The 26,713-nt window shown below is 37.6% G+C and overlaps 1 protein-coding gene across 1 annotated transcript in view; it reads left to right on the forward strand.

The window, feature by feature from the left end:
* The first annotated feature begins 316 nt into the window (after positions 1-316).
* Positions 317-26,713, forward strand: part of LOC135197186 (uncharacterized) — a 162,157-nt gene continuing 135,760 nt past the window's right edge. The window contains exon 1 of the mRNA XM_064224180.1: positions 317-1,384. Within this exon, the coding sequence (XP_064080250.1) occupies positions 469-1,384 (916 nt within the window). The 5' untranslated portion in view covers positions 317-468. The remainder of the gene's footprint in view (positions 1,385-26,713) is intronic.

Below are 26,713 nucleotides of genomic sequence, written 5' to 3' on the forward strand. Positions count from 1 at the left end.
ATAATCATGATTTCACGGAATCAATAAGCATTAAGCAAGACTGAAGAAAATTCAAAGCCAAGAGTGAAGTGCTGTCAAACACGAATAAAAATAGCAAAGGAATAAAAACAACGAGTGAATAAAAATGTATGCAAATAGGCATTACTTACGAGGTGTGTGTGTGTGTGTATATATATATATTATATATATATATATATATATATATATATATATATATATATATATATATATATATTTAAACAAGTTTGTAAAAAAATAAACTATTTGTAATCTTCGCTTTTGTTAATGGAGGTATATTTTCTTCTTTTTTCAGCATCAGGAGAAACGGTGATATAGCACCAACAGCGACATAGATCTACTTCCTCAAAGGAATTTACAATGTGAGGCATCTAGGACTTTCCATGGCAAATAAGTCCCCGGCCAAATAACATCAGAGAACTGCTAAAATGAGCGCCCAGCTGGAAATCTATGGATCTGGAAAGTGAAGGAGCACCTCATTCCAGAGCCACCCCCGACCACCTGAAGCGAACAGAGATGGGTACCACGATGGAGTTCTCCTTCAAAGTGGAGGAATTCCGGTCGGAGTTGACCTCGAGGGTTACCGAGGAAACCGACATCCGCCCCACGGCGGAAGCGAGAAGCGGCGTCGGCCACGAGGTCTCCCTGAAGGTGGAGGCGATCCGGGGCATCCTGAAGAGGAACGACAGCGGCGAGTCCTGCAGTTCGAGTCCCGGAAGCAGCAGCGAGAACAGCGACTACTCGATCAGCAGCAGCGGCAGCGTCAGGAGCGAGGAGTTTCCGTCGGACGTCGACAGCGACGCCTTCCTAGACTGCGGACACGACGACTTCCCATTCTGCCACTGCCTGGACGAGAAGGTGGGCTGCGCCCAGGGGTTCTACTGCGAGCACGACGACTTCCCCTTCTGCGACTGCCTCTCCAAGGCCGTCAACAACCAGACCAAGAAGACCAGCCTTCGCTTCCGGCACGGCGAGAGTCGGAGACGCCGAGGGTACGACATCGGCGCCTCCCTCAGCGCCTTCCGAGACGGCGGTCTCGAGGTCTTCGACGAGACCGAGGAGTCCGACTTCCAGGAATCCGACTTCCAGGAATCCGAGACCGAGGCTGAGACTCCCAGGGGGCTCGAGACCGAGGGGGACTCCGACGACACGGAGGGGGCGGGGCCCGATTCCGAAATGGAGGGAGCTGTGGGGTATTCCGACAGAGAGCCTGAAGAAGCCACCAGCTCCATGGGGCTCCTGGCACCTCCGGGCCAGTCCCGCCGGGCGTCCATCGTGACGTGCAACAGCAGGAGGGCCTCGTTGCAACCAAACACCGACCCCATCAGGATAGCCGTGTTCGGGACGGATGGCGTCGGCAAGTCAGGTAAGTGGGACGATCGACGTAGCATATCATTTCATTTTTTCCTTCCATAACTTTAGAAAATTACAGTTATATTGTCTCATTTTCTTGTTTATATACATAATATTTATGTATGTATGTATATATATTATATATATATATATATATATATATATATATATATATATATATAAAATTGTAATAGCCTTAATGCCATCTTAACTTTTCAAATGCTTTGCTCTTTTTTTTTTGGGGGGGGAGGGGGTGATCTCAAGGCTTTGTAGACAAGCGTATCCAAGAAAAAATAAGCAAAGAATTAGAGAAGTTAAGAGGGCAATGGGGCTATTATATATAATTACATATGTATCGTGGTAAAAAATGACCAGTAGATTCTACAGACACACACACACATATATATATATAATTATCTATATATATATATATATATATATATATATATATATATATATATATATATATATATTTATATATATATATATATATATATATATATATAATTGTAATAGCCCTAATGCCATCTTAACTTTTCAAATGCTTTGCTCTCGGGGGGGTGGGGGGGGGGGGTGATCTCAAGGCTTTGTAGTGACATGCGTATCCAAGAAAAAAAAGAGCAAAGAATTAGAGAAGTTAAGAGGGCAAGGGGGCTATTATATATAATTACATTATATCTGGTAAAAAATGACCAGTAGATTCTACAGACACACACACACACACACACACACACACACACACACACATATATATATATATATATATATATATATATATATATATATATATATATATATATACTTATATAAGTCATATCACATTTCCGTGATTCATATACATATATTCGAGCTACAATGTCCTCTAATATCTAATTCGCTCTACCTCGGAATTAAAATATATTTCATATATGTTTAACTAACCGAAGGGAATTTTTTCTCGATAATAGACTTGCCTGGACCAGGGCGCAAACCCATGGATCCTTTCAAATCCAGGAACGTCAGTAAAGCTTTTACCTACTAACCACTTCTCGCGGTGGTGTAGTAGGTAAAAGCTTCACTGACGTTCCTGGATTTGAAAGTATCCATGGGTTCGCGCCCTGGTCCAGGCAAGTCTATTATCGAGAAAAAATTCCCCTTCGGTTAAGCATATATGAAAATATATTAATTCCGAGGTAGAGCGAATTAGATATTAAAGGACATTGTAGCTCGATATATATATATATATATATATATATATATATATATATATATATATATATATATATATGTGTGTGTGTGTGTGTATGTATGTATGTATCAGCAAACGTGTGTGTGTGTGTGTGTATGTATGTATCAGCAAACAGGAGTCCAAAGCAAACGGCAGTCAGCAGTAATACAATTGGTATTTATTATAAGAAAAGTTTTGTGTTACTTAAACACATCATCGGTCTGTAAAATATAAAAAATACTAAATAAATTATCAATTCAAAATACATACTAGATTAAAAACAGTAATTACAGTCTGAAAAACAATGCAAATGAGGAAAAACTAATAAATAAGAAAGGGAAACACGAAGTGAGACCACAAACTCAAGCATGCCTAGAAAGCACTTAGGCCAAGTGCAAAGGAGAAGAAGACACGTTGGCATTCAAAAAGGGTGAATAGCGTTTGATAAACAACGGCTCAAGGGTCGTTAAGTAGAGTAGGAAGATTGTTTGGTAGTTCCAATAATGGAAAAATGTTTCTTATTAATAATGATCTTGCATTTTGCGGTATGATTTATAATGCTAGAAAATTCAGGGATAGCAATACGTGAGCCAGTTCTGTAGCTTAAACTGGAGCTCAAACCTGAGTAGATGTAATAACGGACCCGCAACATTTTCCCTTAATTGAAACCAATTACATCTTGGGCATTATGGGAAAAACAATTTTATACAAATTTAAAATTGGACCATCATAAAAACAGTCTGTCGGGTTGTCCTTCATAGGTAAAAAAAAAAAAAAAATAAAAAAAAAAAAAAGCCGCCAATCTTAAGTGGATTAATACGAATTAAATTCAGTTTTAAAAAACCAAATTCCTTTTCAATGATTTGTTTGGCTTTGGATGTAAGAAGGTCAGAATGGGTAAATGGAATTGTAGCGTACATCGTCAAATCTTAGGAAAACATGAAATTTCCAGAGAGGGATCAGAAAAATTAACATGCCAAATTTTATTAACTGTCATTTACTAGAAAAGTTTTTTTGGGAGTAAGAAATTTGTTTTGGTTAAAATATTCAAGTAAAAACATCCAATCTCGTAGTGGAAATTAACCCAGCTAGATGTATGGCGGAGAGCTCTAAAAACTAACATTAAATTCACCAAAGAGCAAGAGACTGAGGATACTTTCGCCCTTTTAGATGTTAAAATCACTCGCTATGATCATAATTTTAGTACTTCAGTTTTTAGAAAAAAAAAAAAAAAACTTATACAGGCCTTGGAGGTAGCTTTTATATGTTCCGTTGGTTGTTTTCATCTAAAGTAATGCGATTTACTACCTTAGTTTTTAGAGCTCTCCGCTATTCACTTCTGCTGGGTTAATTTCCACTTCGAGATTGGGTTCATAGGTCGGCGATGCTTAACAAAACACTATGTAAAGTCACGGGGTAAAACACCTTATCTAAACGCCCATTTGCCAATGCAATGCACTACATCAATCAAATTTTGCAGGGAGGGTGTCTTGTACAGTGTGTCAAAGTACCATTTCAATCAAACAGTTAGTTTGAAAGATATTTGAGAAAAACGATGATTCGTCGTCCCTGAAATGGATAGTAGGTATACAGTGGTACTCAAGTTCCAACGTCTTTAATGATTTGGGTGGCTAAGTTGGCAGCGCCCCTTCCTTTCAATTGATAGACCAGGGTTTTATTCCAAGGTGCATCAGAAATTCATTTCTGTTCCAGACATGACTGTTTGTTGATTGTATCTGTATTTGTGTGTGTATGTCTTTAACTTCGATAAATATTATTGAGAATGCATAAAACAACACACACAGAGAGGAGAGAGAGAGAGAGTGTAATGGCATTACTCTGGGAGTCTAAATCTAAAACTTGGCAGCAATCAAATATTAGCAACAAACAATTAGCATCGCATTAGCAAAGATCTCAGAGCTTAATAGCTTTCAGAGCGACCACTGTAGCTTAACATTCAAACGTTATCAATAACCAGTCAAATTCTCATTTGCAATCACAAGTACTGATTTCATAATGTTCATCAGTAATCACAAATTAAGATAAACTGGTCTGGGACTATTGCTCTGTTTTTTTTATCCCCACCTGTTCCATCCGCCTGGGGCGTGCGTGTTGAGTGGTTTTATAGGTAAACCACCTGCGTTACCCGGGGCTTTAGATAGTTACATTTCAGCTTACATTCAAACATTAATAACAATATTATCCTATTTCGAAATTAATTAACGGTGGTAATTCGCATTACAGTTAAATCTTAAAACATTTTTCAGTTGCAAATGTTACACCCAGAATATCCTTTTATTTAGCCTAAAACTTACACATAGCGGGAAACTATCTAAAAGCCCTGGGACGCCAGTGTTACCATACGAAAACACCACAGGGCGGATGGACAAAGATGGAAAAAAAAAAAAAGAAAAAAAAAAACAGAGTATAGCTAATCTCCAATATCGATCATACTTGAAGGTTATCAATCTATCTATATACTAATAACAAAAGGTCCGGGTTGAAAAACGGGGGAGACATGGAACATATTACCACCCCATCCATCCTTCAACCTGCTCGATCCGCCCAGGTGGGGGAAGGGAAGGTGCGGGATTAGGAACGTAGGGGAGACATGACACATCCACCCTCCTCCTGCAAACCTGCTTGTCCAGCTTGCAGGGGCGGGGCGGGGAAGGTATGGGATCGGGAGGGTATAGGGGAGACATGAAGGGCAGCGCCGATAACGATCACCACAATTCCCACTGCTGATCATTAATCCTTTGCTATTAATGATCATCAAAATTTTAATTTCCTAGCAATTACTGCGATTACTTTCGAAAGTTAATAACAATCAGCACAATTCTCGTTACCAATTACCGATACCAACCACATTCAAACATTGTTGGCCACTACAGTAGATTCGCAATCAAAAACCGGGTGCATTCTGATGGTTTCTAGGGCCAATCCCTTACGGCGCTCCTGATGGCTGTTGATTAAGCAAGATCATAGGAACTGGAAGCTGGTTCAGTCTCTCCGCGAGAGTTCCACATGAGCAGGGACTATAAGGAAGTCAGGTTCCGCGGAAAACCAACTTTACCTGAGGAACTAGTCGTTTTCCAAAAGTTCCCCCCTTGCCCTAATGAGAGGTGGAACATAGATCCTGACCTATGTCAAACTCTCGCAGAGAGAGACTGAGCGTTTCCTTGCCCATGGATTGTCCTTAGGCAAACAGGCCAATCAGGAACATCGGTAAGTAAGCGGACGGGCCTAGACATCAGATGCACGGTTGATATGAATCCACTGTAATAATAATTGCATTCAAGGTTTAAAAGCGATCAGCAAAATTCTCATTAGCGACCAATGATAATTACCTCCAAAGGTTAAAAACGATCAACGAAATTATCATTAACAGTTAATGGAAATTACATCCAGAGGTTAAAACCGATCGATGTCAACCTTATTAACAACCAATGAAAGTTATATCCAGAGGTTAATAACAATCAACGAAATCTCTTTAGCCACCTAGGAATTAATAATGAAAAACGAAATTCCTATTAACGATCCAGAGGTTAACAACAATCAACGAAATCTCTTTAGCTACCTAGGAATTAATAATGATAAACGAAAATTCCTTAATGAAACGATCCAGAGGAGTTAACAACCAATATCAACGAAATCCTCTTGAAGCTACCTAGGAATTAATAAATGATAAACGAAATTCCTATTAACGATCCAGAGGTTAACAACAATCAACGAAATCTCTTGAGCTACCTAGGAATTAATAATGATAAACGAAATTTCTATTAACGATCCAGAGGTTAACAACAATCAACGAAATTCTCTTAAAATGAGCTACCTTAGGAATGAATAAAGTTTAAATAACGAAATTCAATAGTTAACGATCAAGAGGTTAACAATACGAAATCGAAATTCCTTTTTAAGCTACCTAGGGAATTAATAATGATAAATTGAAATTCCTAAACTTAATGATCCAGAGGTTAAACAACAATCAACGAAATCTCTTTAAGCTCCTCGGAAGATTAATAATGCTAAACGAAATTCCAATCAAACGATTCCAGGGAGGTTAAATAATGAACGTTAAAGCCAGGAACAGCGACCGCTGGAATACCGGATTCAAACTGTACTAACCTTATTACCAATCTAGAGCAAAATCCATATTAGCCAGCCCAAGAATAGCTTAGGAAGACGCAGGAAATGAACCGAATAGAATCGGGAAAGCAATCCATTAGAAGATTTCCATCGGCGCAGTGTTCTCCTTGCCTTTTCGTTCCTTATTGAAGAGAGAGACAGGACAGGACAGACAGACAGAGAGAGGACAGACAGAGAGGGTGGCGAGAGAAGTAGCAAAAACCAATCACATGCTGGCTCTTTCGGGCCATTATATGCATCTTCGGAATAACACGCTTTTGTATTTATTATTATTATTTATTATTATTAGTTATTACTTGCTGAGACATTCACAAAAATCGTTAAATAAAATTATTGTACATTCACAATCCAAAATTAATATCGATAAACTGATTATTTTGTACAAATAATACAATTGTGTTACAATTTTCCAAATAATATAACCATTATTATTACTATTACTTAATAAAAAACAAAAATACAATAAGCGTTCAAAAGTTCTTTGACAAGCTGAATGCCATCATCGCACCTAATGTTGTTGATTCAGTATATTGTTTCCCAAGATAAATAGGCGTTCAAACTTGATAAAAGGGGAGAGAGAGGAGAGAAGAGAGAGAGAGACGAGAAGAGAGAGCGAGAGAGAGAAGAGAGGGACGAGAATATACTCAGTTAGCTTTTTTCTTTTATGTTTTGTTCAAATGAGTATTAGCAAAAAAAACCAGACAGACTTACCAAAGAGTAAACATAATTATCTATTTCACTTATTTGCTCATCAAAGGACTGAGAGAGAGAGAGAGAAGAGAGAGAGAGAGAGGAGGAGAGAGAGCAGAGAGAGGAGAATATCCATAACTGATAACTCCCCACCGTGCTAACTTTGCTTCTTTGATTGGCTCGGGGATTGGCGAACCTCCTCTCTATGTTTCGCAAATTCGAAAGGAAATTTCTCTTATTTTATTTCTGGTGTGCCTGTTCCTAGAGGAGTCCCTTTTCCAGAGGATATTTCTCTCTGTTATCTGTCAAATAATTCATCACACTATCATATATATATATAGTATATATATATATATATATATATATATATATATATATATATAAAATAAAGATTTATATATACATACATATATACACATTTTTATATATACATACATGTATAAACATATATCTATGTATATAAATTATGCATGTATGTTTGCTTACAAGCATGTATGTACGCATTTCTGATTACACAGAAGTATACATACATACCCTGGGCATGACCTTGTATATTTTTGCATTCTTATTCATTCTTGTAAGTTAATATGGGATGTACTCGTATAAATGACGCAAGAATGAAATTCAATCATTTCAACTAAAGCATTGTAGGAATATGCCCTTTTATGCACGCATGTGTGAAAGCGTGTGAGACAGCGCATTCTTTTCACTGAAGAGAAAGCGAAAGTATGATGTATGTATGTATGCATGCATGAATAAAAGGAAATCCTTTGCCTAGAATAGATCATAAACTGGATTCGCTTCCAGTAATGGAAACAATAACTATCATGCCAATGCCAGAGGTCCTTCCTTGCCCGGATGGCTATCATTCGCCACCCACTCTCTCTCTCTCTCTCTCTCTCTCTCTCTCTCTACAACTTGGTCCAATCTTCGCCCCAGTTCTGAGAGAGTTACGGCAGGGAATTAGTCAGCCTCGCTAATGAATGGAAGCCATCGAGACTTGAGAAGTGACGATCCTGGGAAACGCTGCTTGAAGGAATGAGTGGTCGATATTGAAACGAGGCGACTATTGACTGGTCGCTAAACAAACGAGGCGACCATTGAATGATCACTAAACATGAAAGCGACCATTGACTGGTCGCTAAACATGAGAGGCGACCACTGACTGGTCGCTAATCACGTGGCTTGACCAGCAGCGAAAGGCTGTTAATCAGAAAGTTGCAAATCACACGAGACAGCATATGTCGTCCCCTTAAATATGAGGCTAAAACTTCATTAACTTCTCAGTAACTCTCTTATACATATATAAACCAAATGAAAATGACAGGCAGAAGTTCAGTACCGAGCGCTTTCACGTTTATTAACACATCGTCGGGGCACTAAGTAAAAATGAGATGCAGTTTGAAACGAAACTTGAAAGCGCTTGGTACTAAACTTCTTCTGCCTGTCATTTGCCTTTGGTATTCGCTTACAGTATACTGAAGTCACGTGCATCTCCTATGATGTATGTCAGCTTATTATGGTATTGAAGACCTATGAATAAATATTCCTTGTTTATCTCTCTCTCTCTCTCTCTCTCTCTCTCTCTGTCTTCCTTGCATTTAACATTTGCCATCTCAAAATAAACACGCCTGAAATCCTCCACAGTTAGGCCTCCAATAGAAATGACATCCGAGAAACCCCTACTCTGGTGATGGGATAAGGGGGTTGGGGGTGGGGGGGTTCAACTTGAGCGTAGAAAGGATGAAAGAGGTAAACAAAAAGAAAGATTGATCACCTTCTGGACTTCGGAAACGAAGAGAAATAAGCCGTGACTTTAAATAACCAGTGGTCTAAAAAATGCGCTGAAGAACATTCGATGCAATCTATTTTTCTGTACAGCATATAATGTTGTATGACACTAAACCACGGGCCATGAAACCCTCAGTCACGGCCGATGATAATTTCAGCCACTGCCCGGTGCTGGCTTGTGTTGTTGGCACCTACAGCGGTCCCAGATGCACGACCATGGTTAACTTTAACCTTAAATATTAATAAAAACTACTGAGGCTAGAGGGCTGCAATTTGGTATGTTTGATGATTGGAGGGTGGATGATCAACATACCAATTTCCATCCCTCTAGCCTCAGTAGTATTTAAGATCTGAGGGCGGACGGACAGACAATAAAGCCATCTCAATAGTTTTCTTTTACAGGAAAACTAAGAGTTGCAAGTTGCACATTCATAGTCCCAATCCGATGCTCACTCATCGGACTGGGTTCCTGTGGAAGCTCCCAATCAAAAAAAGTATTTCGCAAAAAAAAAAAAGTTTTCTCTGTGACTTGCTGAATCAGAATTATTCACAACCTCCTCCTCCCACTTTGTCAGTCAATTGTAAAAATTATTCGTTTTAAATCCTAATAGCAACTGTTTCCTTCTCTCTCTCTCTCTCTCTCTCTCTCTCTCTCTCTCTCTCTCTCTCTCTCTCTCTCTCTCTCTCTCTCTCTCTCTCTCTCTCTCTCTCTCTCCAAGGTTCCATATTAACTGAGCAAGTAAATATACGTTTTCCCTCCCTACGCCTGCAGTGTCAATGCTCACCCATGTAATGAATTAAGTGCCATGACGATCAGATGATTGTGTGTGTGAGAGAGAGAGAGAGAGAGAGAGAGAGAGAGAGATCCGTATTCCGACAAAATACATACCACCACATCATGATTGAAAATGGAAGGGCTTCGGCGAGGTAATCCTTCAATCAGGCACCTCCAAGCAGGTAGACCCAATCATCAGACGTTCTCTATACCCGATATATATCAGATGTTCATCTCTCCCCTCCACAATCTCTCCCTCTCTCTGGATGTATGTATATACGTACGTACGTATGTATGTATATGTATATACACATTCTCTCTCTCTCTCTCTCTCTCTCTCTCTCTCTCTCTCTCTCTTCTCTCTACTCTTCTCTTCTCTCTACATATATATACATAGTATACTCCCTTCTCATCTGATCCCTCTCTCCTAAAGGAACGAGGAACGCTAAACGGCGATTAACATCTTTCTCTTTTCCCGACACTTGAATCGTCTCCAGCATTCCGGCAGCATGCAAGAGAAAACAACGCTATCCGGAAGCTTTGTTGAATTGTGGATACTATTCCTCCTCCTCCTCCTCCTCCTCATCCTCCTCCTCCCCGGCTATTATTAAGATCAGGCAGATCCTGCTACTCTCTCGGCAGGAGGAGAAGGCGAAGGTAGTCATTAGTAGTTTAGAAGCGCTGGCAAGAAAATACCTTTTGCTTGCGGGTTGAGAGAGAGAGAGAGAGAGAGAGAGAGAGGTGAATAAAGGGACAGGTTACTGAATAGAAATAGATACATGTAAGTGAGGGTAAATAAAAGAGAGAGAAACAGAGACTGAGACAGAGAGACACACACACAGAGAGAGAGAGAGAGAGAGAGAGAGAGAGAGAGAGTGAATAAAGGGACAGGTTACTGAATAGAAATTGATACATGTAAGCGAGGGTAAATAAGAGAGAGAGATACAGGCGAATAAAGGGACAGGCTACTGATTACAAATAGATACATGTAAGCGAGGGTAAATAAAAGAGAGAGAGAGAGAGAGAGAGAGAGAGAGAGAGAGAGAGAGAGGTGAATAAAGGGACGGGTTACTGAATACCAATAGATATTTATTAGAGAGGGTAAATAAGAGAGAGAGAGAGAGAGAGAGAGAGAGGAGGGGGCAGGGATTGGGAAAAGTTGAAAGGAAAAACGCTCAAGGGACGACTGAATACCTACAGATACAGACGTGTAAGCGAAAGAACAAATATTAGAGAGAGAGAGAGAGAGAGAGAGAGAGAGAGAGAGAATGAGGAAAGGTGCATTCAGATTCCTTTGAAGCGATGTATAATTGAAGCGTTTTCCTTTCAAGTGAGGCAACAGCATTCAAACGCCCCTGAACAGTCAAATATAGATTGGCCTCTGTTGTTCGCGGGTCGTCTTCTATTTGTAAACACTCGCTGTTGCATAAACGACTTCGCTCGCTCCCTCCTCGTAGAATGCGCTGCGCCGTCGCTCTCCCAACACTCCACGTCAAGAGAGGTCACAGGAGGGGGGGGGGGGGGGGGGGGGCGAGAGGGGAGGGGGGGGGGGGGGGGGGGGGGAGGAGTAGAGGTGTAGATGCAGGGGAGGCCACTGGGTGAATGGCTGTCTCTGATGGATGAGAGGTCACAGATGAAAAAAGAGCTCAATGTATAGAAGAGAGGTCAGGTATGGAAAAGAGACCACGGGTAAAGGAGGAGAGGTCAAGGACGACGAGGTCAGAGATCGAAGAGGTCATGCATAAAAAGAGAGATGATAGATGGCAGCAAAGACTAACATTCCTAGAGAGGTCACGCCTGAAAGAGAACAAGGGATGAAATTGAGGTCACCCTGCGGAAGAAACATGACACACGGAAAAGAGATCACAGGTATAATGCATATATAATATATATATATATATATATATATATATATATATATATATATATATATATATATATGTGTGTGTGTGTGTGTGTGTGTGTGTGTATACAATATAGATATGTATGCATATATACATATGTATATAAATGTGAAAATACATTATATGAACAAATACACACAGACAGACATATTTATATATGTGTGTGTGTGTTGAGAGAGAGAGAGAGAGAGAGAGAGAGAGAGAGAGAGAGAGTAAAGATTCATATTAATAGAACAAAAGGAAGACAAAAGACCATTATATTTTCTGAGCTATTTGCCATCCCTTTGGCAACAATAATAGCTTTGTTTTTATACAGGACAACTATTTATATAAGGAGTTTCTAAAGACGGTAGTTTAAGATACTCCGACTATAATAGTTCTCCTGTGTATTTACCAAACTAATAACTGATCGTAAATGGATGGAAATACTTCCAGAAATATAAGGCTCTTTCGTTCTTCCGTATGTTTCATTTATATGGGCATTTACAACACACACGCACACATACACATCATATATATAATGTAAATATTTTGTTTTTGTATAATATATATATATCTATATATATATATTATATATATATATATATATATATATTATATATATATATATATATATATATATATATATCATTCATTGAATAGATGGCTTTTTCACTGTTAACCAGTGATAATAATCGTTTCAGCCACTTAAAAAAAGAGCCAACAATGACCTCAAAAAGAAAATGATGAGACTAACAGAAAAAGCGAACAAAGAACTGAGAACAGTAAGCTTTCCAAAAAAATCATCGGAGACTTTGCACCCGGATACTGCTACGGCACAGTCAAGATCCACAAACAGGGAAACCACTACGGCCCATTATATCCCAAATGACATCCCCCATGTATAAAGTGGCTAGGAAATTGAACGAAATTATAACGCCGTACATTCCCTCAACGTTCTCGCTAAAATCATCGACAGAATTCATCGACTACTGCAAGACACCGCACCCGACGAAGACCATAGCATCCCTGGACGTTGAAAGTTTATTTACTAACGTACAGTGTATGAAACAATACAAATCATCGTGGACAAGATATACCGCTCGGAGAAACCACCATTACCGATACCCGAAAAAATCTTAAAAGAGATGCTGGAAGCATGTACAAAGGAAGCCCCATTCCTCTCACATAGGGGCGAAAATATATCGGCAAAAGGACGGCGTAGCAATGGATTCCTCCCTTGGGGTTCTTTTCGCAAAACGCATACTGGCACACACAGAAGAGGTCACATTTCAAGGAACACCCAAAACCCAGAATCTATGGGAGATATATTGATGATATCTTTATAACAACAAAGGGCGAAAATGACATAGAAGAATTAGTATATAAACTCCAAGCAAATTCTACATTAAATTTTACGGTAGAAAAAAGTGATGAGAAGATGCTCCCTTTCTTGGACGTACTGTGACCCAAAAGAACAACAAATACAATACCACCGTATACACTGAAAAGACAGACGCTGGGAGATGCTTAAATGCTAGAGGAGAATGCTGATGCATATAAACGATCTGTGGTAAATGCATACATAATAAACGACTACCCAGATGACATGATCCCAGCAAGTTGTCAAAAGAGATTAGAGGCTTTCCATAACCCGACCCCGAAGGACAACAAACACAAGACAAAGACAAAGAAATAGTGATATACCATCAGATAAACATACAACAAACATCACGAAGATGAAAGGAAAGCCATCCTGGTATACTGCGAAGAGGAACCACCCCCCTATCGCCATATAACAAAATAACAGCAAGAATTTACTGCAAACCAAACCTTACGGCCTCATTGATAATGAAAAATAGTACTGGCCCCATCGACGGAGAAAGAGGTTTGAATCTGATATAGAGTACAAGTTTGTCTGTGCTGACGAGCAATGTCAGTCCCCCAAAAATGCTATATCGGACACACAACCACAACACAAACGTCGCATGCAGGCTCACAGAAACCAAGGAGCCATTCATCAGCACTTTGTGGATACCCACAATAAAAAACCATCATTACAAGAACTTCTCACAAACACCAAAATAATGCACAAGGAAGGCAACTACAATCGTTTATTGATATCAGAAGCAGTCAGCATCGCCATGCAACGTCCCAGCCTTAACATCCAACGTGAGGCAGACCGATCCTTGCCCTCGTGTAGGAGGCAGCCCTTCAACCGCGTGGAACAAAACCCCCACACGCGGACAGGAGCGCACACTGACTTTCAGTAAATTAAACATATATGTAATTAATATAAATTTATGTATTAATGTGTATATAATAACTTACTTTCAAATAATTTCTGTTGTTAACATATTTATTTATTTGTCTTATTTTATGTTTCACTATAGTCTTTTGAAAATACTTAAAACTAGGTATCTGGCAATTGTACTACCTTTCCGTCCTCATGACGTCACAAAACGCATGTAGCTCAATATTTGTATCATTACGGGCTTCTCTGTGAGCAAGAGCCCGTGCTGGCACAAGGCCAGCTTAATCTTAAACAAACAACATATTTGTATCAGTACGCTTGATAACGTCAATATACGTATAGGTTGACGAAGCAGCTGTCAGCGTGTAAAAATACTGGAGTATATGGAAGAACCCCTTATATGTGTCCATTAGTAACCTGAACAATGAAGTAAAGAAAATAATTAGAAAATATGAAGCAATTTCAAAAAAGCTGGTTAACAGTGAAAAAGAAAAACCATTCTATTCAATGAATGTTGTATCCGTGAAAAATTGTGCCCTAGAAGTAATATATATATATATATATATATATATATATATATAGATATATATATATATATATATATATATATTTATATATATATATATGTTGTGTGTGTGTATACTATATATATGTATACATGTGTGTGTGTATATATACTATATACTATATAGTATATATATATATATATATATATATATATATATATATATATACATATATATATATATATATATATATATATATATATATATATATATATAAGAATCTATTGGTCACTTTTACCAGTTAAATTTGTATTTTAACAGCCACAATGACGTCTTTACATTCCAACTTCCTCCCATGCCTTTTGGACAGATATATCACTAAGTCTCCTGTCAAAATTGGGAATAAATGAAGAAATTTTCATCATCCGAAGCAGGATTCATTCTCATTACCGAACGGTTCCAGTGACGATGCACTCAGCATATCTAAAATGAGTTAAGATGATGTTATTGAGGATATTAAAATTCACCCACACAAATATTTACACACACACACGCACACACACACACAACACACACACACTTCTTCTTTCCCACCGTTATCCCTACATTAAGGGGTCGGTTGCCTGATGCGCCTTCTCCACTGCCTTCTATCAGAGGCATCACCAGGCATGGTTTATTGTTGGCAAAAGGGGTTTTTACGACCGCATGCCGTTGCTGTCATGAACCACAGTTACTAGCAGTGGGCTTAACCTTTTACTAAAAAGTACGACTGCAAGGCAGCAATTTCCACAGTTATTGGCGGTGGGCCTGGCCTTTTACTAAAACGTAAGACTGCGCGGCAGTATCTGTCTTTTAAGTCTGCTTTTACAACATGCAGGACCTACTGTGGTAGTATTCTTACACCCTTACCATAGGATCACACAAAACACACACACTAATGTATATATATATATATATATATATATATAAATATATATATATATATATATATACATATATATATATACATATATATATCATCATATATATATATATATATATATATAATATATATATATATATATATATATATATATATGGTATATGTGTATTGTAATAACCACATTGCCCTTTTCTCGAATTCTCCTGTTTTTTAATTATTATTCGCTTGTCACTACAAAGCTTTAAGGTCCAAGTGCAAGATATATGAAGCAATTTAATGATGTCCCGTAGTGGGAAACGAACCCCGATCCCATAATCACAACAAAGTCATGTGTAAACGTGACCTCGTTGTGATTATGGGACCCGGGTACGTTTCCGCTAAGGGACGTCATAATTTCTTCTTCATATATCTCGCACTTGGATCTCAAGGCTTTGGGAGTGACAATCGAGAGGAATTCGAGAAGTTAAGAGGGCATTGTGGCTATTACAATTACATATGTATCTTATAAAATGTATATATATGATACCACATTATATTTGTATATGTGTGTGTGCCATACAAATGTGTGTGTTATATATATATATATATATATATATATATATATATATATATATATGTATATATATATATATATATATATATATATAGTATATATATATATATATATATATATATGACTACGTATGTTTCCTACTTGCAAGTATAAATTCAAGAAAGATATACACACAGGCCATCTAAAAACACACACACACACACACACACACACACACACACACACAGAGAGAGAGAGAGAGAGAGAGAGAGAGAGAGAGAGAGAGAGAGAAAGCTGAATCGTGTGCAAGAACATTCATCTACAGTTTTCCGACACCATCCAATCAGGACTGGCGCATGAATAAAAGAAGAATGGCTAACAAAAATACCTCGCCACAAAAGTGAACGATACGAAATAATATGAAAAATAATTCTGGAAAAGCTAAGAAATGAAAAATTAATCACTGAAAGCATAGAATATGAAAGCACTCTTTTTGAATGGTTAGAGTATCGCAAATAATACACCCGTGTTTAACCATGTTGTCTGTAATATGAATCCACTTAAACACTTGTTAAATTAATAAATCAATGTACAAGCACCCCCTGGGTGAATGAATACATACTCGCATCATGACAGATGCCCAAAATCCACGGATAAGGTAAGAATATTATTAGATAATTAATTATTTGCTAACGGATGGGAGGCATTTGCACGACACAGGAGATGACACGTAGATATATATATATATATATATATATATATATATATATATATTATATATATATACAGAGAGAGAGAGAGAGAGAGAGAGAGAGAGAGAGAGAGAGAGAAACATTATTTTCTCATTTAAAACTTATCTAAACATTTACTCTACGTAAGTGATCTCATTCAGTCTTCACAAATTCTAATAGCTCATATGAAAGAACATTTCCCAGTAAATGAATATTCATCTTCCATTCGTACGATTCATTTCTCCTATTCCTTGTGTTTCATATGTCACTAATCACCTTTGCTATTCGCTGGTCATCATTTCATCTGAAATTCTAAATTAATTGTCGAGTCTTGCTTCAGATAATATGGTTTCAATATGAAATGATCATTAGTCACACATGAGATTAAGACTTTTCTCTCTCTCTCTCTCTCTCTCTCTCTCTCTCTCTCTCTCTCTCTCTCTCTCCATTGTATCACACTTGGTCACTCTATCACTGAATATTTATTAAGATATTCTCAATTAAGATATTCTCAATTAATAGGTATTGTGCTAGCCAAGTTTGAACTAGATCACAAATAAACAATAAGTAAAATGGAATTACTATTTGTGGCAAGATGAGATATCAAGTCCTACTATGAGATTCAGGGCCTCTGTAACACGGTTTTTTTCGCAATAACTTTTTATCTATGCATTTCATAAATATAATGCTTATTCAGAATGCATATTATATCAACACATAAATTTTGAGTGTATTCTGCACTACGTAGGTTGAATAAATTTGGTACTTATAATGTAAAAGTGACCTTTTTTGTTTTGAAAGACGGGCCAACCTTACTCAGAGAAAAAGGGTTTCGACGCACCTCGTTGCGTAACTTATGACAGCATTTCTTCCCTCTTTCTCGATGGATGATTGGCTATACGTAACGAAGGCTAAACCTCTGGCAACAATGAGATACAAATTTAAATACAAGCAAAGCAGTACACCTTTATGAACTCTAGAACCTCTCCACTGATAATTGTCATAATGAACAAACCAACAAAATATGTTAATAAATACAAAACCACTTCGATTATTAGTCTAACTCCCAAAATAAGTTTCCAAAGAAATTACAGTCTACTTTATAGGTCACAATCAGATTGACAAGATGTAGGGAATAGTTGGTAATTATCAAAAACATAGCAGACAAGCTTGATTTGATAACTGCTAAATCCAATGTCAAGCAATTTTTATTTATTGGCTATCTACCTATTTACTGAAAAAAAAAAAAATAGCCGGTACCGTATATTGGCTTTGAACCTTCACCAATAATTATCGTCAGAATGGTGACTTCATGAGGCTCCACCCACTTTCGCCTCGTTATAATTCAGGATAACACTGAAGGCTACCATGGGTATTGTTGGATTAGAAAATTTAACTTCTGGCTATAAAAACTCATTTCTCGAGTAGTTGCAAGAAGTGCAAAATGATCCTCAAGGATCCCAGCAGTTGGCCTAAACGTTTAATTCATGTATATTACTGCTATACTGTTGCGGCACTACTGCTACAGTAGTATTACTACGCTATCGCTGATACCCCCACCCACACCTATGTATCGTTCCGCCATTCATAAAGTCTTTGGGTTTCAGAGCCGATGGAATTTCTGTCTGGTGGATGGGCGGGGCAACATTATTCAAAAGGTGTTTGTTTACCTTGCTTACGTAATGAATGTTTTTCGACTCTTGGCTCGTAATCATTGGCCATGGCGTCGGCTAGATCATTTTTACTCTATAAAAATTAAAACTATCGGGTTTAGGTTATTGATAATGCTGACAAAATTTGTGTGTGGTTGTAAAATATACATATGTCAACTTTCAGCTACATCCGATGCTTTGATAAGGAGCAAAGTCCAAAAAACCGTGTTACAGAGACCCTGAATCTCATAGGAGCTTTCCCAATTTGATACCAATAAGTGAATGTAAAAACCTTTGCATCTACAAAGATTTCAGGAATTATTTAAACGCAACTTTTAGCAATACTAAATAAAATATGTATATATATTTAAAAAGCCCTGTCGGCTCCAAATGAAAATATCAGTTTCAAAGTCATTTCATGTCCAAAACTCACAAAAATAAATAAGGTTTTTTGTATTTACTAAAAATTTCAAGGAAAAATACCGGTATTACATCGATCACATTCTCTATAAAACTATTTAAAGTACATTCGTTCTTGAATTTCCGGGACAGTGAATATACTCCTTGCATTCCTTAATAAAAAATAAATACCAAATATTTTGCAATCAAAAAATAGATTTTTAAACATACCACTCCCAATGAAATTAACTGTAAAAAATTTGTCATTTCAAAACAACGAATACTAAGGACATGTATTTAAAAAAAACGATCTAAACTTACATTTCCAAAACATAAATGAAAACTTTTCATTTAAAAACAATTAGGAGCTAAACTATTACATTCCCAAATACTGATAAAACCAGTTACAAAAACTCACTGCATTTCCAAAAAAAAAAAAAAAAAAATCACCAGAAAAAAAAACACAACAGTTGGTCATCGCATTTCCTAAGAATGCTTAACTGTAAAGAAATTCCCTGGTAAACGTCCTTTGTTCACGAGTGATCGCCGGTGAAGCAACCAAGCAGAGGAACCAGATATCTAGCCAACAGAACGCACCCAAAAGTTCACAACAATGATTCTCGGCGAGACGAACAATTGAGACTTGCGGATAAAAGGCCTTTTGTATTATAAAGGTAGATCACGCAGCAACTTTTTACGAGCGCTCCTCGAATCCCGACGTTCAAAGTTCCGAATCTTCGGTGATCCGGATATTCAAGAGGTTCGGATTTGTATTTCCGAAAAGTCAGACATTTAATACCTCCGAATCTCCAGTGATTCGGATGCTCAGTATATCGAAACCAAAACTGGAAAATTCGAAAAAACTTCGTGGGCCTTAAACATAGTGTTCCGCTCTCGAAGTTTCTGAACCTCTGAAGACTGTTCAAAGTTTCGAACTGTCGAAGTTCTGTGTGTTTAAAGATTTGAACGTTCGAAGCTTTGAAGATTCAGAGCTCTGAACAACGGAAAGAATTGAAGAAGTTTCTGATCCCTGAAAACCCCAGTTCAATAAAGTTAGGAATGCTCATAGTTTCGAGTCCTCAGAGTTTTGAATCCAATGGTTTCAAATCCACAAAGTTCCGAATGATCAAAGACCAGGCTTTTAGTTTCCTGTAAAAGAAAACTATTGAAGTGGATTTTCAAAGTCTGTACGTCATCCTCCACATTTTAAAAACTACTGACGCTAGAGGGCTGCAAATTGGTATGTTGATCATCCACTCACCACCCATCACACATACCAAATTGCAGACTTCTAGTCTCGGTAGTTTTGATTTTATCTGTGGTTAAAGTTAGCCATGATCGTGCGTCAGCCATCAACACAGGCCACCACCGGCCATGGGTGAAAGTTTCACGGGCCTCAGCCGAGTTTCATGGGCAGCGTCTGTACAGATATCTCGATTGCGCCGACGAAATGCTCTGGCCGATGGCGGAACGTTAAAAGAGGCCGGTATAACAAGTAAATGAAAGTAGCTTGGAAAAGAAACAAAAATTTTAAACAAAGATATATATATATATATATATATATATATATATATATATATATATGTATGTATATATATATATATATATATATATATATATATATATATATATATATATATAATGCACACATGTATGTCTATATATTTATATGGTGTATTGGTACATACAGTATAGTACTGCCTTTGTGTATCTATCTATATATGACTTTCTTTTAACAGGGAAACGTTTCATATATGATCATATATATATATATATATATATATATATATATATATATATATATATGATACTATATACATATGAGACAGATACATTTATCTTTTTATACATATATATCTACACACACATAATACATATAATGTAATATATATATATATATATATATATATATATATACATATATATATATGATATATATATATATATATATATATATATATATATATATATATATATATTAATGAAAATATATCCTCAGTGACTGCCTGACCTATAAATGCGAATTAAATGTTAACAAACTGTTACAAAATAACTTCCTGGTACGATGAAATGAATACAGCAACAAACGGCACCATACACGAGATCAATCGCAGTATTCTTTTTTTTTTTTAAATCTAAATTCTATCACTGCTACAACAAAAATATAAATATTCAATGTGTGTCATATTTGTGAAGCGTTTTCCAGTTAATGGAAAGTCATTCGTCGGCTCTGGCTTCATATTTCTATTTTTATGCTCCATAGTCTGGATCTATTTGACATGGTGCTCATAAATACATGGCATAAAAACACACAGCCTTCATACGTATATATTTATTTAAAAAACCGACACGAAACATTTGGCAGGTCTAATGCTTCTTCCTGATGCGGGTGACACGCCTGCTCTCTATTTCTTTCTCTCTCCCTTTCTTCCTTATTCTTTGTCTACTTCGACCCCGGGCTGGATAGATGCACAAGGATGCTGTCCTCACATTGGTCTCAGCATTAAGAAAACAAGTCAAATATGCGCCGAAGTTTCTTCGGCGCAATGAGTTTTCTGTACAGCCTATAATGCTGTATGAAACTTTCGGCTACGGCCCGGTAGTGGCCTGGGTTGTTGAAACCAGACGCACGATCCTGGCTAAATTTAACCTTAAAATAAAATTAAATCTACAGAGGCTTGAGGGCTGCAACTTTGTATGTTTGATGATTGGAGGGTGGATGATCAACACACCAAATTGCAGCCCTCTAGCCTCATTAGTTTTCAAGAGCTGAAGGCGGACGGACAGGATGCGGACGGACGGACAAACAGCCTTCTCAATAGTTCTCTTTTACAGAAAACTGAAAACTTAAGAGCTGCTTTGAATACCTCTCTGGCGACTCACAGTTCTTTCGAATTCAAGCTTGGGTGATAAAACACTTTGTTCATTGATTCGTTTTGCGTCATTGCATGATAACATGACAGAAAGAAGCTCTCTCTCTCTCTCTCTCTCTCTCTCTCTCTCATGCTTCTCGTTCTTTATTGCTTTTCCTCTCAATACATCTTTCTCTCAGTCGGCCGCCACTCTCACCGCAGTAAGTAACGCAATGTTCCACTTTCCTTGCTATTGTTGCCCTCTCTCTCTCTCTCTCTCTCTCTCTCTCTCTCTCTCTCTCTCTCTCTCTCTCCATGTTCCATACTTGTCGCTTCTATTGCTTCTCCCACAACACATCTTTCTCTGGATGTCTCTCCTCCCACACTAAGCAATGCAATGTTCCATTTACCCCACTATTGTTGGCTTAGTTCTCTCTCTCTCTCTCTCTCTCTCTCTCTCTCTCTCTCTCTCTCTCGAGATCGATTGTAGCGAGCGCTTTTGGCGTAAGAAGAGCCACCAGGGGGTAGAACATGAGGAATTGGCTGATAATAGGGCGTTGGGAGCCCAATTACCAGTCAAAGGGAAGAGGTGGAGTTACCAAAAGGGGGAGAAATGAGGGAATGGAGAGAGAGAGAGAGAGAGGTCTACATTGGCGGGATATGGAACATTGCACTGTATTAATGGAAAAGCGATAAACAGCGAAAGGAATGGAGTATTGCCACTACTAAAGTATGACAGAGAGAGAGAGAGAGAGAGAGATTTATAACACCTATAAACAAACACGATGCAAAACAAGAAACAAAAAAACAAGGGCATGTCAAAAGAGCAGTTATAAAACATTGAACTCAAAACCACGCAGCAGAATTGACGAAAGAGACTGAAACCTCATACAAATAGCACAACTAAGGTGGAAAAGATCACGTGACTCTAAAATAGAGGAGAAGGAATCGACATAAATAGAACAGCAGCAATCACACAAAATCCTATGCCCGCTAATGAGTTGGAAGTAAAGAGAACCCCGAATGTGGTAAGGGTTGACGTAGTAGTCTCACGGGTATGACCCGGGTCAACATGTATGATACTATAGTGAAGATATCTCTGGTGTGGTCTCTGGACTATTAGCCTATCTAGATAATATGGAATTCAAAGCTATGGTCCAGTTAATATCCAAATTAAGAATGAATTTTAGGGTCAAGAAATCTAGACCATTGATAACAGTTTTATAACTATAATGGATTAAGAACTATGATTAGGAAAATACCAATTTCAGGAACATCAAAGGTCATCCCGGACATAAATCAATGGTCCAGGTAATATCGGAGTCATAACTAGTCTGCAAAATACCAGGTTCCTAACTATACTCCGTTTTTTTTTCTATCTGTCCATCCGCCTGTGGTGTTTGCGCATGGTAACAATGCGTCCCAGGCTTTAAATAACATATTATTTCGAATATTAACGGTGTAATTCGCATACAGTAAATTATTAAAATACTTTTCAGTTGCAAATGTACACCCAGATATCCTTTTATTTACCTAAAACTTACACATAGCGTAACTATTTAAAGCCCGGGACGCAGTGTTACCATGCGCGACCACCACAGGCGGATGGACAGATGGAAAAAAACAGAGTATAAGGTTTGGCTAATACTTGACTCGGGATTATGGCCTGAATATGACCGGCATCAGAACTACAGCCTGGATGCAAAATTGGGTCTGGTTAATCCTGGATTCAGACCTGTATTATAGTAGATGATAACAGATTCAGAACTAGGGTTTATGGAATACGGGATTCATGTCTACTGTCCGGACAATATCAAACCCAGAATTGTGATCTGCATCAAACCGGATTCGCAACTATCGTCCGGTTAAAAACAAACTAAGAGCCACGATATGGATGATACAGGATTCATGACTATGGTCCACCTGATACTCGACTCGGAATCAGAGTCAGCATAGAGCCAAACTGATAACAGGTGATAACGGGACAACACGCAATTTATAACAGGTGATAACCAATTCAGAATCATGATCAGAATAACGCTGAATTCTTCAACGGAAGAAAACGGATTCAGAACTATGGTAAGAATAATACCGAATTTTAGGAATGATGATACGTCAGATTAATTATACCAAATTTGAAGCTGTTATCTACATGATACCAAATCCATGACTATGGTCTGCGATCTGGGTAAGTACACTCAAAACTAGTCTGCATAATGAAAAATTCTTATAATAATAGATTCATATATCTAGATTCGTATAATAATAGATTTAAAGCTTCAAAACGGCTAAGATACAAATGTATTCGAAACTACAGTCAGTATAACACTGTCTTTGTAACTACGATATGGTTAATAGCAGTCTTAACTGTTGTTCATTGAAAAAAAGTGTTACAGAGATAAACTCCAGGTAATACTGGATTCGTAACTGTAGTCAATACAGTACCTGACTCAGAACTATTATCCTTACAATACCAGATTTAGAAATGCAAATCGGGTACCACCGGGGATAGAAATATGTTCCAGAATAGTGAATAACTAGTTATGGTCTGAAGACTACACTATTCAGAAGCAGTTTCCCGCTAATACTGTACTCAGATTTATGGACTAGATAATATCAGATTCAGAAGTGCACTTTGTAGGAACAAAGAAATGACTCAGGATTATGGTCCTAATGACACTGAACTCAAAATTATGGCTCCGAAAAGGGTGATTTAAGAACCACAGCTTTTATAATACAGAATTCGACTAATAATGAAGTTTGCAGCTTCCCTCTTCCATCAAGCCACGCCCCTTCCATCAAGCCACGCCCCCTAAACCACAGGCGCACGGATGACACCGCTTTACTTTTCCTGTGTTCCATTTAGTGAGACCTCATCCTTGTGGAACAACCGAAAAGTAGAACATGACAGAATAACCGTCAAAAAGTGACAAAGGAGATAATCAGAGAAAAATGAAAACAATTATGAGAGAAATAAAGAAGTTAATAAAAATTAACAAAGACAGCTTCTGGGAAAAATGACAAATTCGCATCATATTTTACCTAAATCCAATATGAAAATCCTGATAACAAATGAATCCCTTCTTTAAATAAATGTTACGTATACATGTCATTTCAGAATGGTTATAAGAAAATATCCATCGAAAAATATCTTTTTGTAACTATTTTTTTTTTTAATGCAGAGCCAACAGGAATAGCAACTCAAAGTCTCCATAACTAGCCAAGACAGGGAAAAAAATAACCAAAGGGAAATGGGACCACCTCCGGTGAAGCCTTTGCTCACTAGAACATTTTTCGTTTTGGAAATGAAACCTCACTACTTTATCAAAAATACTGCTCGAATATGAGATCAAACTCTCGTATGTAAAAAAAAACGCGCTTGGTTATGAGATCAAACTACTTTGTAATAATATAATAATAAAAAAAAAGGCTCCTTAAAAATGTTTAGCTCCTTTGATGTCGGAAGGTTTTTACCGTTGTGACGGAGCACCCCGCCAACCTCTCATCCTCTCTCTCTTCTCTCTCTCTCTTCCTCTCTCTCCTCCTCTCTCCTCTCTCTCTCTTCTACGTAGTCATTTATTCATTTATTACCTAGCTCTCTACCTGCCTACCTACCTATCTATCTGTCTACCATCAATCAATATATCAACCTACCTAGTCTTATATCTATGCATCCCTCCATCTATCTCTCCTTATATCCTTGGAGCTCTGGTTCGATTTCCGGACCTGGCGAGGAAAGTATACCCCTCAAAACCTAGTATGCCGCTGTTGATGTATGCCATACGCCCTGGATTTCAGTCAACTGTTGTAGGCCGCAGATGGTACTGAGAGATAAAGAAGAACACATTAATAGACGTGAGTGATCAGTGCTCCATAAGAAATGTTTATCTCATAACAAACAAAAAAAAAGAAAAAAAAACGGGTTGGCCTCACGAATCAGTCGTCGCTCCATCAAATACTAATATTCTCTCTCTCTCTCTCTCTCTCTCTCTCTCTCTCTCTCTCTCTCTCTCTCTCTCTCAACAACCAAAAAATAATTTTCTTGATATGTGAATATATGTTCAAAGTTGGATCAGCTGCTGCTGCTGCTCTCTCTCTCTCTCTCTCTCTCTCTCTCTCTCTCTCTCTCTCTCTCTCTCTCTCTCTAATGGATTTCAGGCGTTTTCTATACATATATATATAGAAAACGCCTAAAATCCATTAGCCTGCAAAGCACCTCCCACAAAACAGAGTGGCCACGCCTGAAGAAAAGAAAACAGGCAAGGCAGGAATACGTGAACAAAATATTGATAAAAGAAAAAAAAAAAGAACACCGAAAACATCTCTCGTTTTCAGTTCCATTTTCTGTGTGAGGGAGGATGAGGAAATGAAAGTTTTATTTATTTTTATTTCTATTTTTTTTTAAAGGAAAGTGAGAGAATGTAAGAGAAGAACATGTGAGGTATGAAAATAGTTAGATAATCACCCAGAAAGAGAGTCAAGGGGATTAAATATACATAACAACGGTCAGGGAGAAGCTGGCTATTAGTAACCCTGTTACAGAGTTATTATTGAAATATAGTATATACACCTACCACTGCCCAATCAAAGCGACGTTATCAAACGAATGGGAGAACCATTCGTGACCTGAAAGGACTTTTATATATTTATATATAGAAATTCCCCTTTGAAAAAGTACCCGTCGCCAAAAGAACCAATCAAAACTCTATGGAGGAAAAACTACTCTTGTCTTTTTTTTACAACTGACAATCAACTGGTAATAAAATCAGATAAAAAACGATGCAATTGAAACTATAATTTTTATGGAAGATATCCTTTGACGTTTATTTGCACTGGGCATTTATGCCAGGTTAAAACACATAGACACAATCGTAAATAATTTGCAGAAATTTGCTTTTTTTAATATAAACGGTTAATTTAAAAAAAAAAAATTAAAAAAAAAACTCCAACAGTGATATTTTAAGTGTTCACGCGGATCCAAACCTTTTAGATTACAAGG

This window comes from Macrobrachium nipponense, chromosome 18 (assembly GCF_015104395.2).
Source record: "Macrobrachium nipponense isolate FS-2020 chromosome 18, ASM1510439v2, whole genome shotgun sequence".
Lineage (NCBI taxonomy): Eukaryota > Metazoa > Arthropoda > Malacostraca > Decapoda > Palaemonidae > Macrobrachium > Macrobrachium nipponense.